General features: G+C 37.1%; 2 protein-coding genes across 2 annotated transcripts in view; both read left to right on the forward strand.

Annotated features, from left to right (window-relative positions):
- tenm2a (teneurin transmembrane protein 2a) overlaps window positions 1-14,628 on the forward strand; it is a 288,065-nt gene extending 273,437 nt beyond the window's left edge. The window contains 7 exon segments of the mRNA XM_056471643.1: window positions 1,313-2,202; window positions 5,350-5,525; window positions 6,504-6,739; window positions 6,838-7,134; window positions 8,832-10,449; window positions 12,133-12,263; window positions 12,393-14,628. Coding sequence (XP_056327618.1) covers window positions 1,313-2,202; window positions 5,350-5,525; window positions 6,504-6,739; window positions 6,838-7,134; window positions 8,832-10,449; window positions 12,133-12,263; window positions 12,393-13,130 — 4,086 coding nt within the window. The 3' untranslated portion in view covers window positions 13,131-14,628.
- A 2,095-nt stretch (window positions 14,629-16,723) lies between these two features.
- On the forward strand, window positions 16,724-20,043 carry tstd1 (thiosulfate sulfurtransferase like domain containing 1). The gene is made up of 4 exons (XM_056472364.1): window positions 16,724-16,840; window positions 17,804-17,926; window positions 19,382-19,544; window positions 19,624-20,043. The coding sequence occupies exons 1-4, from the start codon at window positions 16,828-16,830 to the stop codon at window positions 19,676-19,678; spliced, it is 354 nt and encodes a 117-aa protein (XP_056328339.1). The 5' UTR covers window positions 16,724-16,827; the 3' UTR covers window positions 19,679-20,043.
- Window positions 20,044-20,704: the final 661 nt, after the last annotated feature.

A 20,704-nucleotide genomic window follows, 5' to 3' on the forward strand; every position in this document is an offset into this window, starting at 1 on the left:
TTTTTCCGCACTATGTCTTTAAAATACGACAAAAAAATTGAATCCAGTATTTTCAATGGAGTGTCTGCTCTAGCCTGCTGATCCTGGTGGTGTGTGTGTGTAAACAGCTTTTGATCTCATTTTATACTTCAGCAAGTAAATGAATGTTTAAGTCTATTTAACTGGATGTAATTTCATTACATTACAACATCAATGCTATAAAAGGAACCGTATAAAATTGAAAAAAAGTCATATTAACCGTTATCGGTAGGGGAAAAAACAGCCTGATCTCATGAGGAAACATAACTATTTTACGTTTAGTCAGTTTAGTGACTGATTCATATGAATTTGTTTGAGTTCTGTTGTATAAAAATGTACGATTTTAAAAAGGAGATGTGGCACCCAACCCCACCCCTAAACCATACCTACCAACACTACTGTTATGGGAGTCTCCCATATTTCAGATCCATCTCCCGCCACCCTCCCGTTTTGTAATTTCTCCAGGAAACCTCCCGTAATTTCACCACCCAACCCCCCCGGCCCAGTTCTCAGCTATTTGGTACGGTCTGTAACCCTCCTTTGTCGCCAACTTTGATATAGTATCCGATCGCAGTAGCCACCCGAAACCCGCTCCATTGTACAGTTATTAATACCACAGTACAGTTTCTAACCCTGTTTTCAACAGTTTTCAGAGACAAATGTTGGCAAGTATGGGAATAAGCAAATCATACTACATTGTATGAATTCATATGAATTAGCCACTGAATCAAAAAGTTGCTGTGAGATACTTTTGGCTGTGCATATGGACCATCTCAGTGTGGTAATGTCATTGGACCATGAACATTTCTTCTTGTGGTCAAACTATTTCATATCGGTGAACAAGAGGCGATTCAATCAAAACTTGATGTTATAACAGCTATCGTAATAGTGTTTATAAATATGTGGAACTTTTTGGACCCTCAGAAGCTATGGAAGTTTAAATGTAAACAGGAAATACGTCAGGACTATTGTTATTGTTTACATCCCTCAAAACGGTGTATACCCTCTTATACTTAAATATCAAAATCACAAAGAAGTGACTGCGGTTGAAGGAAAGAAGCACAGTAAAAGAACCTATTTAGAACTAAAAATGTACTAGAGTCAAAGTACAAGTACAAATAAGGTGTTTTAGTAAAATACAATTCCTGGAAAAAATCGACTCAATTACAGTAATTTTACTTCATTATTTTACACTACAGCCGGCTTGTAGAAGTTTGATCAAAAGCCTAGAAAATGGGCTTACTTAGAAAATCTAAAACATTAATTACAATATTAACTCTGTTTTTTTATCCAGGTTCGCTTAGAGTGGCCCACCGACTTGGCAGTAAACCCCATGGATAACTCTCTGTACGTGCTGGAGAATAATGTTATCCTACGCATCACTGAAAACCACCAAGTGAGCATCATCGCGGGACGGCCTATGCATTGCCAAGTGCCTGGCATCGACTATTCCCTCAGCAAACTGGCCATCCACTCTGCCCTGGAGAGTGCCACAGCTATCGGCATCTCCCATACAGGCGTGCTTTACATCGCAGAGACGGATGAGAAGAAGATCAACCGTGTGCGGCAAGTCAGCACCAATGGAGAGATGTCACTTCTAGCTGGCGCTGCATCAGAATGTGACTGTAAGAATGACGTCAACTGCAACTGTTTCGCAGGAGATGACGGATACGCCACAGATGCCAGCCTCAACTCTCCCATGTCTCTGGCCGTCTCACCAGATGGGACGCTTTACATTGCAGATCTCAATAACATTCGTATTCGCGCTGTGCGCACTAACCGACCAGGGCCTTCAGCTCTGGGACGATATGAGGTCGCGTCTCCTCAGGAACAGGAGCTGTATGTGTTTAATGAGGAGGGTCTCCACTTACAGACTATCAGTCTTGTGACTGGTCTGCCCCTCTATAACTTCAGTTACGGGCCTGATGGAGAGCTGGCCAGTGTGGTGGATAACTGCAATAATACGGTGAAGGTGCGAAGGGATGGAGCGGGGCAGGGTGGAGCAGGACTGCTCAGGCTTGTCCTGCAGCCTGAGAATCAGGTGGTGACGCTGGGACTTGATCCTGCAGGAAGCCTGCGCTCCATCTCGGCTCTCAACCAGGAGATCGTTCTACTGGGGTACAATGGAAACACTGGGCTTTTGGCAACCAAGGCTGACGAGACAGGCTGGACAACGTTTTATGAGTAAGTTGTTGTGTGCCTGTGGTTTATGAAGTGCTGTGTGTTGATATTAATACTATGCATGACACATTCGACATGTATATGTAACATTTTCTGTGCTTTTAATTTTGGTTGGAGAGTTTGAATTTCCTTTTTTTGGGAAGAGCACAGCAGAATTCCATTCTTAGTCCAATTTAAAAACAATGAAAGAAAGAAAGAAAAAAAAAAGAAATTGTTTTAGAGTGTGTTTTAGAGTGAAAAGTGTTTGCTCAATGATTAACATGAACATATAAAAATATATAAAAGAAATTCAAATAAATTAAAGATTCATAATGGAATTACAACAAAGAACCTTTATTTTTAGTGGTGTAAATGAAAATATTGAATTAAGTTTGTAGATTTTTTTATTAAAAGCTGTTTAGCAGTTTTAAAAAAAGCAAGCACTTTAAAAATGTTACAATTCCACTTTTGTTTCTTTAGGCCTCACCATTCCAACGTTAGTTGACTGTATATTTTTTTTAAATGAATGAATACTTTAATTCAGCAGAAATGTATTAATACATCAAAAGTGACAGTAATGTTACTTGCTGTGCCTTATAAATTATTCAAATATATTATAAAAGGATTTTTTTTTTAAAGTATCGTGGTTTCCACAAAAATACACAATTTTTTTTTTAAAACAGTTCTCAAAGTTGGCAATTATGTATTTAAGCAGATGTTTTTCAGCATTATAGCACTGCATGTTGACAATTATAGTTCACCATCGCAAGAATATATTACTGTTATTACAATTAAAATATATTAAATTAGAAAACTTATTTTAAACTGTAAAAATATTTCACCTTTTTAAATATTTAACATATTTTATATTAATGTTTTACTGTTATTTAATCAACTAAATGCAGGTGCTCTGAACAAAAATGAGATATATTTCAAAATCAATAAAAATATTCATGTAAATGTTTAAATTAAGGAATATTGATAACAAAATATTGATTCTTGAGCAGAAAAATCTGCACATTAATAATGAAAGTCCAGCTTTGTCATTGCAACAAACCAGTTAAAATATATTAAAATGAAAAACTACAATTACTACTAGTTATTATACCAATATTTCACAATAGTCCTGTTTTGCTATATTTTAATAAACAAAATGCAGTTTCATGACCATAAGAGACTTCTTCTTTTTAGAATCAATAAAAAAAAAATATCTACAGAATACAAACTTAAAAAAAAAATGTTAATATAGAAAAGTTCAATAGGAATATCCATTATTTGACTTTAAAGGAGTGCTGGATTGATACTTCTCTTTCCTGCAGAGTTCAATTCCAACCCTGCAACACACCTGCTTGTAATTTCCAAGGGAACCTGAAGATCTTGATTAACTTTTTCAGGTGTGTTTGATTAGAGTTGGAACACTCCGCAGGAAAGAAAATCTCCGGGAGCAGGACGGAGCAGCCGTGCTCCTGAGAATGTAGAATTCCCCACACTCCACTGCACTGGCACAGACATCAGCCAGACGCTGACAGATCTGTGGCACCATCCAGATCTGCTCCCTAATGTAACATAACAGAGAGAGAGAGAGAGAGAGAGAGAGAGAGAGAGAGAGAGAGAGAGAGAAACAGAAACAGATAGGGAGAAAGCTGAACCTATGTAAATCAACATGCGTGCAAATTTATAAAATATTAATTTATTTATTAATGATTATAATGACTCATTTAATGATTTAAAGTGGTTAGAATATACTTATAGCTGGGCACTTTCTCCTGCCATATATATATATATATATATATACACACACACAAAAGTCTTGTTGTCGATCCCAGTTGTAAAAGGAACAAATAATAACTTGACTTCTATTTGATTATTTGGAAAAGTAGCAGAAGGTAGATTTTTCTAAAGATCATCTGTTGATCTGCATCCAAATCCTCACAAATACTGCAGAAGACCTACTGGAACCCACATGGACCCAAGATTCTCAGAAATCAGTCAAGTTTTGTGAAGGAAAAATCATGACAAAATCTTCAGCAGGATAGTGCTCATTCTCATACTTCAGCCTCCACATCAAAGTTCCTGAAAGCAAAGAAGGTCAAAGTGCTCCAGGAATGGCCAGCCCAGTCATCAGACATGAACATTATTGAGCATGTCTGGGGTAAGATGAAGGAGGAGGCACTAAAGATGAATTCAAACAATCTTGATGAACACTGGGAGTTTTGCAAGAACGCTTTTTTTGCCATTCCAGATGACTTTATTAATAAGTTATTTGAGTCATTGCAGAGATGTATGGATGCAGTCGTCCAAGCTCATGGGAGTCATACACAATATTCATTTTTTTTCCACTGCACCATGACTTTATATTCTATACTGTACATTATTTCTGTTAGGTGACAAGACTTTTGTCTGAGCAAAGTCAGACCTTACTGTCCTAATTAAATAATTAAAAATCAAGGCATGATCATATTATATTTTGGTAAATAAGTGTAATCTAGAGGCCTTTGCCTTTCATATAAGCGACTTCTGATACCAAATGATCAACTAGAAGTGGGAAGTGGTGTATGCACATTTCTGGCTGTTTTGTGCTTATGCCACATTTATAAATGAGATGCCAGACCTTTCAGTGCTGATTTTTGTAACTATTAAAAACATATTTATAAACATATTGTACATTATGGTCAGCTATGGCTTCACATTAATTATCCAGCATCTCAGTGATGTAATATTTTATTTTGTTTTGTTCTAAATGAATTTTCAGCTTGACTATGCTTGTTTATAGCTGGTCTAGCTGGCTCCTATAGCCTGCTAAAACCAGCAAACCTTTAATTAAACTCAGTTGAGTTACAAATTGAGTATTCATTTTAGCATATCAAGTATTCATTGAAACAACGGAGCATATCAAAACGTTGGTCATACTTGTAGTTGTAATATACGTACATGCATTCATTCACAAATTAAAAACTGTATAGCTTTGATAGGCTCTTGTAGTCTGTAGTTTGTATTATCCATCACATTATACGTGTGAATTTTCACAGTAAAATTACTAAATGACAAACCAATTGTTAAGGATGTGGAATAAAATGTTAATTAACTTTTTTTAATTAGAAATGTATAAGAATTAAAGGATGAAAGTTGATAATATAAACTTTAAAATGTCCATATTCATTGTTTTTTCAGGTATGACAGCGAAGGGAGACTCACCAATGTGACATACCCCACGGGAATGGTTACAAGTCTGCATAGAGAGATCGAAAAATCCATCAACATTGACATTGAGAGCTCCAACAGAGATGATGACGTCACTGTTATCACCAACCTTTCCTCAGTTGAAGCCTCCTATACTGTTGTGCAAGGTATGTCTGGTTAGTAGATGCAGTAGCCACATGAATAATTCTGTGCTCAGTTTGTTTGATTTAATATTTTGTTTCAATAATATCTTGATTGTTTTATATCACTGCCTACAAATTTACTCAGCAAAATACAGGTACTCCAACATCCACGTGGGAGACTAGAAGTACTGTATAATTCATCACAAAAAAATCGCAGCATTTGTTTTGTCTGTCAAATCTAGTTAGCAAGTTGTTTTGCTGTGATGCATATGATCTGAGACAAATTCATTTTATTATTCCAAGTAAATATTCACTGTCTTCTACCTGCCTCCACCCTAATCCCCACTATCCCAAAGCTTATTTCATCTGTTAAGATGAAAGGACAAAAAGGCAGGGAAAGAGATAGAAAATGTTTAACCTCCTTCCCATGGCAGACTAAACAAAAAAGTCAAACTTCAATACAAGCAGACATAACACAAGAAGGGGGAGGAAAACCTTTTGAATGAATTACAGGGGATTTAATCCAAGGAGAACGTCCCTCAGATCAAGCTTTTGAATCTAACCTTGACATGCTCATGAGGCGAATAATAAATTGCTTAAACGACTTTAAAAGGCTGCCTTATAAATTATCAACTATATTATCTCCAATTAAGAGCGTACCTTCTGCTCATAAATTAGTTTCATGGGTTGTAATTTATTTATAGTGGATGTTCTGAAGCATAATAAATGTTTGTGGCACTGTGAAACAAAGGGATTTAAGGCTTCACGTCATTTGTTTTAAACAAAGCGCTGCTCTTGTTATCTTTTATAATCCGAAGAAAAGACAGCCAGACTGTTTTTGAGCTGATAAATGCCCCAAAGCCCTTTCATGAGTTCAAAATAAATCAAGCCTTGTTTGCTGTTGCCGTTTTGTACTCTCGTCATGTTGAAAATTTGTCATGAAACGTTTTATTTTGGTCTTAATATGATGGTAAATGTGCATCGCTCTACTGCCCCCTGCAGATCAAGTGCGGAACAGCTACCAACTGTGTAACAATGGCACCCTGAGAGTGATGTACGCCAATGGGATGGGCATCAGCTACCACACTGAACCCCATATCCTGGCAGGATCAGTGAGTCCCACCATCGGCCGCAGGAACATCACCCTTCCTACTGACAACGGCTTGAATTCCATTGAGTGGAGATTGCGTAAAGAGCTGTCCAAGGGGAAGGTCACTGTGTTCGGGAGGAAACTTCGGGTGGGCACTCCTTTTAGGATTATGATATCTCTAAGTTACTGTAACATGTTATGTTTATATTGCAATAACTAAATTATCCAAATTTTTTCCCTTTCTAGGCACATGGACGCAATCTCCTGTCAATAGACTTTGACCGGAACACACGGACAGAGAAGATCTATGATGACCACAGGAAGTTCACTCTGAGGATCACGTATGATGCCCAGGGCAGGCCGGCGATATGGCAGCCCAGCAGCAGCCTTGCGGTGGTGAATGTGTCATACTCCAGCACAGGCCAGCTGGTTGGTCTGCATCGTGGGAGTATGAGCGAAAGAACAGAGTTTGATGCACAGGGCCGAATCCTCTCACGATCTTTTGTTGATGGAAAAGTGTGGAGCTACAGTTATTTAGACAAGGTGAGATTGGTTTAAATAAGATTGTTTGTAATATTTTATTCAAGTTGTACTATATTTAGCCATTGACAAAATATGAAGCAGGATATTTTCATGGCTAATCCTTAAAAAAAAACTACATATTTCGGCGTATAACTGCCTTGAATAGGGTAACTGCTGATACGTGTAGATTTTTTAAGGATTAGCCATGTGAATAAAGGTTTTTTAATGTTTTTTCCACATTTTTCAAATGCCTTGGACTGATTTTTGCTGTTAATTCTGATAAATCCTAAATGCACTGACACATTATTTAAGTTACCCCTGAGCACTTTTTTGTTTGATTTTTGGATCAGTAAAATATTTTATTTGTTTTTATTGTACTTTTAATGTTATTTTTTAACAGCATTTTTATTTTAACATGTTTAATATATAAAAACTAAAATCTTTTGTTCACAGAAACAAAGCTGAAATAAAATGCTGACTATTGTGAGAATAACAAGCTGAAACAAAATAATATAAAGTTCTAAAGTTTATAAAAAAATTGTTATATAAAAAGTCAAGGTTAAATGGAATTTACAAAAACTTAAAAATATAAAATGACAAAAGCACAAAAAGCAGTTTTTTTAATGCTAATTCAAACGTTTACTGTAAAAATTGTAAAATAGTAAATACAGAACAGTAGCTATGTTTTCATCCAAAGATGTGAATTAAATTTATATGCAAAACTCAAATATCGCATAAAAGACTTACAAATAAAGCTGTCCAAGTAGTCGAAGAAAACAAAATTGTCAGTTCCTAATTAACTGGCGCCAAAATATCAAAAGTAAAAATTTACTGAGGTAGGAGAAGCTGCGTGAATCTTCTCTTTATTTAATAAATTACTTGTGCCTCAGAAGACAATGCCGACAAGCAATAAACATGTGGTGGTGTTTGAAGGCGTCAGACGTGGAGCACAGACGCTCTTGACTGTTCTGGAGCTAATTAATAATATAATAACACTAATACTGAAACGGTTAAGGTGTTTTAGAATGACCAAAATAACATTTCAGATGTTTTACAATGTGCTGGTTTGTCTATCCACAGACATTATTTATCATCACATGATCTCTTACAACAAAATCACATAACTTTTTTTAATGCGCATACTGAAATTTGTTAGGTAAACCTGTTTCCATCGTGAATTATGTGTATCTTATCTTATAGAATAAAAAGTTTCTCCTACAAAGTTATGCGCATACATTTTTTTATGCAATGCGCATTTTCAAAATTGATGCGCATCTAGTTTCCATTTACTATTTTTTATGCGTATTTCCAAAACGTGCCTAAAAATAGGTGGATGGAAACATAGCTACTGATCAATAAATTGTTTGTGCATTAATCAAATTCATTCATTCATTTTCTTTTCGGCTTAGTCCCTTTATTAATCCGGGGTCGCCACAGCGGAATGACCCACGCGAACGCAGGGAGAACATGCAAACTCCACACAGAAACGCCAACTGACCCAGCCGAGGCTCAAACCAGCAACCTTCTTGCTGTGAGGCGACAGCACTACCTACTGCGCCACTGCGTCACCATTAATCAAATTGTTAATTGAATTTTTCAGTAGTTAACACAAGAACTCTGATGCATAACATTTCACTTTGAATTATGGCAGCTTGTAAAAGTAGTTTTTGCTAATTAATATGAATGTGATAATGATCTGCAAATATTTCTCTCCACAGTCCATGGTGCTGCTCCTACAGAGTCAGAGACAATACATCTTTGAGTTTGACGCATCAAACCGCATCACAGCTGTCACAATGCCCAGCGTCGCCCGTCATACCATGTTTACTCATGTCTCCATCGGCTACATCCGAAACACCTACAACCCGCCAGAGAGCAACGCGTCCGTCATCTACGACTTTAGCGAGGATGGACGTCCCCAGGCCACCTACTTCCTAGGCACTGGCCGCCGAGTCCTCTACAAATACGGCAAGCTGGCGAAGCTCTCCGAGATCTTATATGACAGCACAGCCATCACTTTTGGCTATGACGAGACAGCCGGCGTTCTAAAAATGGTCAACTTGCAGAGCGGTGGCTTTTCTTGCACGATTCGCTATCGTAAAATGGGTCCCCTGATTGACAAACAGATCTACCGCTTCTCAGAGGAAGGCATGGTTAATGCACGCTTCGACTACACCTACCATGACAATAGTTTCCGGATTGCCAGCATGAAGCCTGTCATCAGCGAAACACCACTTCCTGTGGATCTCTACCGATACGACGAGATCTCCGGCAAAGTGGAGCACTTTGGCAAGTTTGGAGTCATCTATTATGACATCAATCAGATTATCACCACCGCTGTGATGACCCTCAGCAAGCATTTTGATGCTCATGGACGAATCAAAGAAGTTCAGTATGAGATCTTCCGCTCTCTTATGTACTGGATGACAGTGCAGTATGACAACATGGGCAGGGTTATCAAGCGGGAACTTAAGATCGGCCCTTATGCCAACACCACACAGTACCGCTATGAGTACGATGGTGACGGACAACTCAGTGGTGTCAAGGTCAACGACTGGTCTACTTGGCGCTACAGCTATGACTTAAATGGCAACCTACACCTGCTTAACCCAGGCAACAGCGCCCGACTCATGCCCCTCCGCTATGACCTACGTGACCGCATCACACGCCTTGGTGATGTCCAGTATCGTCTAGACGAAGATGGCTACCTTAGTCAAAGAGGCAGCGATGTATTTGACTACAACTCTAAAGGACAACTGGTGCGTGCCTACAGTCGAGTAGCTGGAGGTTGGAGCATCCAGTACCGTTACGATGGACTCGGGCGTAGGGTGTCTACTAAGAACAGTCTGGGCCAGCACCTCCAGTTCTTTTATGCTGACCTAAACAACCCGACTCGGGTCACGCATGTGTTCAACCACTCCAGCTCAGAAATCAGCTCTTTGTACTATGACCTGCAGGGCCATCTGTTTGCCATGGAGGTGAGTAGTGGGGAGGAGTACTACATCGCCTCTGACAACACCGGCACGCCACTGGCTGTCTTCAGCAGCAACGGCCAAATGATCAAACAGGTGCAGTACACGGCTTACGGGGAGGTGTACCACGACTCCAACCCTGAGTTCCAGCTCGTTGTCGGCTTCCACGGCGGGCTTTATGACTCACTTACCAAGTTGGTGCATTTCACGCAGAGAGACTATGATGTCTTAGCCGCCAGATGGACGTCACCTGACTACACCATGTGGCAGAAGATCAGCAAAGATCTGGCACCTTTTAACCTGTACATGTTCAAGAATAACAACCCTCTCAGTGACATGCTGGATGTGAAGAATTATGTCACAGGTAAGAGTTTATCATTAGCTGTCTTTGCTGCTTTGTCATTGCCATGAACTTATTAGTTATTTAGAGCTCTCGGTTTCATTTGAAGATTTCAGTTTATGGAGATGTTTACATTACAAATTGTAATTTAGAAGTCATATACTATATTATGTCCTGTTTTTACCTGTTGTAGACTCAGTAATGGGTATGACTGAGAAACTGTGACATACATGATTGACAGTCTACAGTACATTCTTCATTCAGTACTGTACTGTAGATCAGTGGTTTCCAAAGTGGGGGTCGTAGGACATTGACTGGGGTCACTTAGTGATTTTTTAAAAGTCCAATAAATTTGATTAAACTATTAGAATTACCATATTTTAACCACAACCCACAGAAGATAACAATAGTAGTTTTTAATAGTAAAAAACAAAACATGCAAATGATATGCCATCAGCCTTTAAAGTATTTTTATAGGATTGGTTTGTTTACGTTAGATTAGCAAAACAGCAATAGCGTCAGCTACAGCAGATTGGTTTTATAGCACCAGGTTAAACTTTCTGACACCTTTATGGCAATCAAATGCATTAAAAATAAATACAGGCCACAACTGAACATTGAGAATGATCTCTGATTGGTGGTCTACAAAATTAAACCAAGAATAGACTTGTGCTGAAAACATTGTGTCCACCAGTCTCATTAGGTGAGGTTAAAATTAAATTAAACAAATGACAATAAAAATGACATGATTGTTAGACTGTTGCACTTTTTTGTGTTTTCAATATGCTTGTGTTTATATAGGCCTATTTTTGTGTGCGCAACGTTTGTTTATTTATAACCACCTCCAAGGAATTCCGAGTCACTGGCATTGTTATTTTTGGGGTCTGTAGATTAAGGCACCTTTGATTACAGGCATCTTTCATTTTCAGGGTATTTTTTTATAGACTACACATTATTAGAACCAACTGTACACTGTAATGGAAAAGTATAGACAATTGTACAAGAAGTATTTCTAAACAATTTTTGAAATATTGGCAAACATATCAATAAATGGCAATAAAACATTGCTTATGTCTTTTGATCAAAGTGCTGCCCTGCTTCTCTTCAGCATAATGGATATTTTTCAAGTTACAACAGACAGAGACTTAATGCCTTTGATTGGATGACAGATGTCCAATTTCATGGACAGCTGGTTTTAAATTTGGTGACACTCCCTGGAAGCAAAAAAATTAAATAATAAAAAAAATATATATAAATAAATAAAAAATATCATAACCTGACATGTGATGTCCATTATAATGGATGCAAGATCCGAAGGGGTTAAATAAACTGTGGAACAGGTTTTTGCAGGTGTCTTTTGTCTGGTATTCATTACAATTAATAAAGGGATCATTGAAGTTTCTTAATGTTGGGATAAATGCAATGAAAAAACACAGCTTGACATTGCACAGTATCTTGTTTGTTTGAGCCAATTTATTACTGGTTTCTTCATAAACCTGTATTTACCTCCATCGTTGTTTACTTCAGTGCAAATCAAGTTTAATCACTCTATTTAGTAGTAAAGTGGCAAATTGGCTACTGAAAAAGTTCTGAAACTTACTAGAAGTTTTTATAATTCAGTGACGAATTTGTCACAAGATCAAAATAAATTAATTTCTTCAGTTCATGACCCCTTCAATCTTCATTTCTTTGTATATTTCATTGCAGATGTGAAGAGTTGGCTAGTGATGTTTGGCTTCCAGCTAAGCAACATCATTCCAGGCTTTCCCAGACACACTCTCTATTTCGTGGATCCACCATACGAGCTCCTTGCCAGTCAAGAAAGTGAAAACGGGCAGGTGAGCCATCACATTATTGCTATTGTAAATCCTCACCGGCATTACTTTAGCATTTCAGTTGGTTGCAGATCAGCTGGACCAGGCGATCCTGCTTTGCATTTACCAAGCCCTTTAATTTTCTTTCTGCAGCTGATAACCGGAGTTCAGCAGGAAGCCGAGCGGCACAACCAAGCTTTTATGGCTCTGGAGGGACGGCTTCTTGACAAAGAGCGCAAGACCAAAAATAAGAAACCAGGCCACTGGTTTGGCACAAGCACCCCAATCATTGGACGTGGAGTGATGTTGGCGGTGAAGGAAGGCCGTGTGGTCACAGGAGTCTCCAGCATGGCCAGCGATGACAGCAGGAAGGTGGTTCTGGTGTTAAATGGTGCAGTATATTTAGACGGGACGCACTACACACAGGACGGCCGCGACTGTCATTTCTTCGTGAAGATCGGTTCACCTGATAGTGACCTGCTGGCTTTGGGACTCACTAACGGACGTAAGGCACTGGAAAGCGGGATCAACGTCACAGTAAGCGGGCGCTCGCGGAGAGGGGTCACCGTTGAGTTTCGGGTCCCGGCTCTGTCTCTGAGCGTGCGGTATGGCTTGGCGACAGATGTGCTGGATGAGGAGCGAGCCCGGCTGTTGGAGCTAGCTCGACAAAGGGCACTTACAGGTGCCTGGCTACGAGAGCAGGAACGAGCACGGGATAATAAAGAGGGGAGTCGCTTGTGGACTGAAGGAGAAAGACAGCAGCTTCTTTCAACGGGGAAAGTGCAGGGATACGACGGGTATTACATTTTACCTGTCGAACAGTATCCCGAACTAGCGGACAGCAGTTTCAACATTCAGTTCCTGAGACAGAATGAGATGGGAAAGAGGTAACAGTCCAAATGGTTTTGTTATATTTGGCTTTCTCTCCGCTTATACCTTTACCGTTTTCGGTTCTTTTTCTCTCTCTCTCTTGCTCTTGGTTTTTCTCTTTTTATCTCCTGGATAATTCTCATGGAGAATAATTGAACTAAAGGGGGAAACTTACTGAACGCTGCAGGGACTTTTAAAAGAAGAACACTCTAAAACTTTTGTTAATACTGCCTCGGGCAAAAAATAACAATTTGAAAGACGTTGTTTTGGTTTTTCAACAATGGACGTCAGAAAGCACTGATAAACTGAGAAACAAAACAGAGCTACTGTTGCTGAAATATGAAAAATCCCCTTTTTAAAAAAGAATAGATATTTTTACCCATATTTTTTGGGTTACTGAGAGGATGTCAGATGGTACCCTTGTGATGGTGCGATCTGGATTGGAGAGGTTCTGCGAGTCTCACATGCCGCCGGAGAGGCCCAAGTCTCAATGTAGGAACTGAGGAGCAACATCCATGAAAAGAAATGTCAGTCTCAGGCCTCACATTCTTCACATCCAAACTGTCAGTCACCACCGCAGCAAGTCCCATCGTCTACAGACTGTTCCTTCAAGACAAATACAGTGGATCAAGGTGATGAGGAAAATCCAAGTCCGACATAGTTTATTTCATCACTGATAGAGAAGTACTTGCATTGTATCAGATAAAAGTGAAGTTCTGAGTGTGCTTTAGATGCGATAGTTTTGTACGTCCCAGTCGCATTAGAGTAACGAGACCTTCACCAGGGCACTTCTGTATAGAGATATCAGAAAAAAAAGAAACACTCACAGTCTGCAGATTGAAAGGTTACTAGTGTCAGAAACTATTTATTTTTGCTTAGGTTGTTTTGATTTGTTTTTTAGCATTCATAGTACTCTATGACAATCATAAAGGAGTCACCGCTTTTAGCTACAAAGATGAACATTGATGGTTGCGTTTATTTTCCTTTGTACGATATGTAATTTAATTTTTGTATTCATTTTGATTTTGTTTTTGTTCCAAAGCAAATTATAGTCATACACAGAAATAATTTATGTAAAGTGTTTTAAAAAATGGTTTATACTTTAAATAAAGTTTAAAACTGTGAAACTTGTTTTTTCAGAATATATCTGTATATGTACAGTGTATAGATTTACCTTTATGCAGCACAGTAGAATATTGTTCATAATATCAGCTTTTATATTTCTAACAGAAGGTGGCTTGTCATGTGCAAATCAACAGCTGGTATTAAAACACTAGAATTTGTGTGACACTCGGATATCACAGATTAATAATATTGATACCCCCGTTTGATGTTCTGTTTGTTTAGTTTTGTTTTTATGCAGAAAAGTTGCTGTACTAGAACCCAAACCTTAGAAATGGATTCTTTCCACTGTGAAGAGACTCATTATGGATGTCATGATGTACCAAATCAGTATTGAGGGATGATTCTTACTCAAGTGAGACTCTTCTGAGACCTTACCAATAAATAGTTTAATTCATGTGAGTCCGGCTAGTCTCATGTATTTGTTAAAATGTCACTACAGCTGTTATATCATATATTCCTCATTTTAGGATGAAGATTGTTCTCCTCCCTTACAGAATTCACTATTGGTGATCAAAACAGTTTCTTACTGCAGTTACTGGGATACTATTTTATACCATAGTATACTTTAAATACTTTACCTCAGAGGCTAGTGTTAAAGTTGTATTTTCTGTCTGACATAATCACTATGCCATTATATTCCCATAAACTAAGTGAAGTCAGCAATAATACCAACCTGATCACTGGTAAAAATAACTGTAACTGTAAGTAATTTGCCATAATACTTACTAGCACACTTACTATTGTTATTATTAATAATTACTAACTTTTTAATGGTAATGCCTTAACATTAATTACAGTAGTAAGTGCAGGGTATTTTTATTGGATTGATTATTTCTGTCAGAAATGTAATTGTGAACGTTTTAACCTTTTAATCTTGCAATTGAAAATTAATATGTCACAGTTCAGACTTTTTTTCACAGAATTGCAAAAGCATCCTGATGTACAGTTATGTTTTTTTTTATATAATCTTTGCAGAATATATTAAATTGTAATCATTTTAGCAAATAAGAGGGATCATAGAATTGAGATTTATTCGTTTATTTATTATTTAGTACTGTTCTGCATAAGACACTGTATTCTAGATACCAGATGTATATATTTAGACCATTTTGAGGGATGTAAACAAAAACAGTGGTCCCAACTGATTTCCTGGTTTACATTTTTAATTTCTACAGCTTCCGAGAATCCAAACAGAGCCACATATTGATAAACAATGTTATGATAGCTGTTTTAACATTAAGTAATTTTTGAATTGTCTTTTGTTACAGTTATGAAATAGTTTGATAACAAGCAGAAAATGTTGATGGGCCAATGACATGACCAATTTGAAATGGTCTATACTCATCAAGACAAAACAGTAATATCGTTTCTAAAAACGATTCGATTTAAATGTTTACAGAGCCTGCCCTTGAATACTTATTGTTACCTGAACCATCTACCCCTACTGAAAAATCCAGCTTAAACCAGCCTAGGCTGGTTGGCTGGTTTTAGCTGGTTGACCAGCCTGGTTTTAGAGGGGTTTTGGCCATTTCCAGGCTGGTTTCCAGCCATTTCCAGCCTGGTCTTAGCTGGTCAGGCTGGAAAATGACCAGCTAAAACCAGCTTGACCACCTAGTCAGGCTGGGAGCCCAGCCAAAACCAGCTATGTCCATCTTAAACCAGGCTGGTCAAGCTGGTTTTAGCTGGATTTAGCTGGTCATTTTCCAGCCTGACCAGCTAAGACCAGGCTGGAAAAGGCTGGTAACCAGCCTGGAAATGGCCAAAACCCCTCTAAAACCAGGCTGGTCAACCAGCTAATACCAGCCAACCAGCCCAGGCTGGTTTAAGCTGGATTTTTCAGTACTTAAAAAAAAAAAAACTTTTATTGATCATTGACAATAAGTCCCTTGTTTGTGAAGAAAAAAATCCTTCAGCTCCATCTCCTGTATGTTATTAGTTTCCAACTGTGTGATTTTGACATCTTTTTACACAAGGACTATTGATGGACTCAAAAACAACATTTGCTAAAAATCAAAACATTCACTAATGCTCAACAAAAGTAAAACACAATGCATTAAGAGTGGGACTGTTAATATATTAAGATTTTTTTTTCTTGTTTTCTGTATTTCTATATTATTACTACTGCCATTCAGCAGCTAATACAATAATCGATTATAAAAATCTCATTGTGTGATACTTTTTTCAGTATTAGAGTCTGTATATTTCTCATACAGAAATATTGCTTAAAAATGGTTAAACATATGGTCTTTAAAAGTCCCTAAAGGGAACCTTCATTAATATACCAAAGCATTTACATTAAGTTGCTAAACTTGAGAATTGTAATGATGTACGTTTCAAATTACTTTTCTAAAGAACACACTGAAATGTAGGCTATACTGTACATTTTTGAACCACAGCATAAAAGAGTTTTATTTTGAAAGTGTGGGTCTTTTATTATGACATTATTTGCTTAATAGGCGGTGCCTTTACAGTAACTCGGTCTCCGCCCCCACGCTTTACAGTACACTACAGCGCTGTAGGAAATGGCTTTTAAAAACTTGAATCACAAGGAAGTAAAGGTTCGACCATCACCCGGTGACTTCATAACTTCGACATGGCAAGCAGCGGTAAGTTTGTTTTGACTGAAAAATAAGAAACGTTTCCAGAGCGTTAAAAATCTGTGAGAAAACCCTAGTTTTTCTTCACCTAATTATAGTAAACATACGTTGGATGTTGTTTTTCGCGTTCTCTGCTGTGGTCATGGCGACTCTGCTGCACAGGTGTGTGCAGTACCTGTCATAAACACCTCCATCGTTTATTATTAATTACAAGAACGCTACACATTTTGCACCTTTGCCCAGCAGCAGATATTCTTGCGGTGCAGTTGCTTTTTCCGTTATAATGCCAAATAAGTACAAATTATTTTCCTATTTTTTTTTCTTGCAGTAAAAACATCGCCTATTGTGACGTAATGATGACTTGCAGAAACTGTAACGATTGTGTAGGTGTAAAAAATATAGTTTAGGTGTAAACAAGAGCAAGCACAAAAATGTTTCTAAGCAAATAAATGCAATTTTTAATAAAATAATAAAATAAAATGAAAACCATTTAATTGTTCCAGTGAATGATTTCAATATAATTAATTGGCAATAATAATACAATTATTTTTATCCTCACTTTTTTATTGTAACTGTCAATAATATATAGAAACATTTGAAGAGTTTATTTGCATTTATTGTGTTATTGTTCAATTAATAATAATTTGCAAAAAGAAAACGATTTAATAAAAAGAACAAATATATATATATATAATATATAATAAATGGATCTCTTTCTTCACATTAACTTTTTTTCATAAAACAATAAAAAAAAAAACTTAAATATTGAGTCTGGATAAATTGTTGGGGTATCTGGAGAAATTATTGGTGTAAACAATATATGTTTAATAATGCATTATTTACCATAGAATGCATGAAAATACATATACTTTTCAGTTTCTAAAAAACGATTTGTTTTCTGTAGTAATACGTCAGTCTTTATTGCATGACAGACATGTAAGCATACCTGTTTGAAATTCCTCTCTGCTATAGATAATGACATCTCATACAGTGATCTAAAAAGTCTCTTGGCGAAGGGTTCAGTGGTTCTTGTGGATGTGCGCACAAACGATGAGGTCGCCAGAGGGACTATTCCAGGCTCCATCCATATCCCAGGTGAGATGATGATCAACTGATGCAACTGTGTGTGAGAGAGAGAGAGTAAGTTAGTGAGTGAGTGACATATCAGGGCACAAACTTGTGTAATGACAAGAGTATGACAGGTATTACAAGGAGAAGGTGCCCATGTTCTCTTTTTTTTTCAAAAAGTTTATAAATCATACAGAATGTGTGTATGTGTCTTTTTTCCTGGGTTTAACATGGGTTGCAGCTGGAAGGGCACCCGCTGTGTAAAACATATGCTGGATAAGTTGGTGGTTCATTTCGCTGTGGCGACCCCTGATTAATAAAGGGAATAAGCCGAAAAGAAAATGAATGAATGAAAATGCAGTTTCCTATGAAGGTTGGGTTTAGGGATATGGCTGGGCTTCACTGAACCTAGTAGTAACATGGGTTGCAATACAGGAAGGCTAAAGTCCTGTAAATGTGTAAACAATTAATTCAAGTTCTTTCTATGTTCTACTCGGTCTCACACACAGCTGTGGTTGAGCGAAACTAACTTTTGCACAATCCACTTTTTTTTTGCATGTGACCAATGCATTTTAAGTTATGAGGTGCACTTAAGGTTTGGGGTACCATGTTACTGATGATAAATTTACCATTATGAGTTCACAAATGAATGTATAAAGTACCCTGTATACATTTGGCTTCAGCACTCACTCTTGATAACGTAATGCATGAATGATGGTTGATGCGATATTAAATGTATATGAGTTTTAAGTAAATGTACTGTTTATTATTTATGCAATGAAGTGTGAGTGACCCCTGCTGGCAGAATGACATTAATTTTATATATATATATATATATATATATATATATATATATATATATATATATATATATATGTATAAATGTATGTATATATATATATATATATTTCTAATTAGAATATTATCAAGTGCATTTATTTGAAGAAAAGACAATTTCATTATAAAATGTTACATGTCTTCAGAAGCTAAATATTGTGCATAATGTATATTTAAATATGCATAATAACGTTGAAATTTGATTAGATATTGTAATATACAGTTGAAGCCCCCCACCCCCGGATTTTTCTTCCGATAGTCTACAGAACTAACCATCGATATACAATAAGTTGCCGAATTACCGTAACATGCCTAGTTAAACTAATTAACCTAGTTAGATCTTTAAATGTCACTTTAAGCTGTATAGAAGTGTCTTTAAAAATATCTAGTCAAATATTATGTACTGTTATCATGGCAAAGATAAAATAAATCAGTTATTAGAAATGAGTTAAAAAACTATTATGTTTAGAAATGTGTTGAAAAAAAATCTCTTCATTAAACAGAAATTGGGGAAAAAAATAAACATGGGGCCTAATAATTCTGACTTCAACTGTATATAATGTGCATTATTATTCTGTTGTACATTGTGTGTGAGTTATTTGGACTAATTTTATTAATTTATTTTCTGGGATATATTTCATTTAGTGGGAAATGTTGGGCAAGACTTGTCGCTGGATGCAGCTGAATTCCAGTCTAAGTTTGGTGTAAGTAAGCCGCCCTTGGACTGCACAGAACTGGTTTTCTTCTGTCAGTTGGGCAGACGCGGAGCTGCTGCCACAGAGAAAGCCAAAAGCCTGGGATTTAAGAAGTAAGAAACCTGGCATCATGAATGCTTAAATGATCACACAATTTTGTTGAAAATGTTACAAATCTTTCTCTCTCTTCAGTGCTCGTAATTATGCTGGGGCCTACAAGGAATGGTCAGAAAAAGAAGGCAAATGAGAAACCTCGAATCTCTTGGAACTCAATGAATGCAGCTTAAAAAGAACAAACTTCAGGGACCTTACTGTTACACAATTAAAGAGATAGTTCAACCAAAACTGAATGTTCTGTCATCATTTACTCTCTCTTCACTTGTTCCAAACCTGAGTTTCTTTCTGTTGAACACAAAAGGATATATTTTGAAGAAAGCTGGAAACCTGCAGCCATTGACTTCCATATTAGTTGATTTTCCTTCTATGGAAGTCAATGGTTACACGTTTTTAGCTTTATTCAATAGTGTGTACATTTTCATTTTTGGGTGAACTGTCCCTTTAATGCAACCAAAATGCAAATGTATTTTAATAAAGTCTGATAATTAAATAAAAGTTGTCCTTGTCTTGTCTTTTAAAGCTATTTAAAAGAATGAAACTGTTACCAATTTATTGAGAATCTGGTTAACAATTGATTATGATGAGTTACATTGTTGGAGATGCATTTTTTTTTCTTTCTTTTTTTCTGCACATGCGCTCCAGCCTTCGCGCCACCAGGCAAATGTTGATATGCTACTAATTAATGGAGTATTACATTAACCTCTGCAAGGCATTTGGGTAATATAACATGATAACTGTGTTAAATTGTGAATGGGTGTTGGTCTTTATCAGTGTTTGAATATATGCGTTGAAGTCTATTGTAGCTACATTCAAAGTTAAGCTAATGTGTAAACCTGACATAGATCATTGCTGTTGTTACAGGCCCTATTTCATGACAAGTAGTACCCGATGGATATGTTGTAATATACAAACTATTGTTAATATATTAGTTTACCGTGACTCAGAATTTGTCCGTATCTAGTGTGCCCCTCTGGGTGGGGCCGTTGCTCCACGCGGCCTCCAGGCTGAAGAAGACAGACCGGTTAAAACGAAAAAAAGTTTACCGTTTAATCCATCTTCAGCTAGTAAGCGCCCCTTTGCATTTTGTATTATATGTACGTATATTATAATATTGTTATTATTATTTTTTTTTTTTGCTAATGTTTAACGTAAATGT

The sequence above is a fragment of the Danio aesculapii genome, chromosome 14 (genome assembly GCF_903798145.1).
Source record: "Danio aesculapii chromosome 14, fDanAes4.1, whole genome shotgun sequence".
Taxonomy (NCBI): domain Eukaryota; kingdom Metazoa; phylum Chordata; class Actinopteri; order Cypriniformes; family Danionidae; genus Danio; species Danio aesculapii.

Coding starts and splice junctions, on each gene's coding strand:
- tstd1 (XM_056472364.1), top strand. Junction 17,927..19,381: donor AGGCTCCATCCATATCCCAG/GTGAGATGATGA, acceptor TATTTCATTTAG/TGGGAAATGTTGGGCAAGAC. Junction 19,545..19,623: donor AAAAGCCTGGGATTTAAGAA/GTAAGAAACCTG, acceptor CTCTCTCTTCAG/TGCTCGTAATTATGCTGGGG.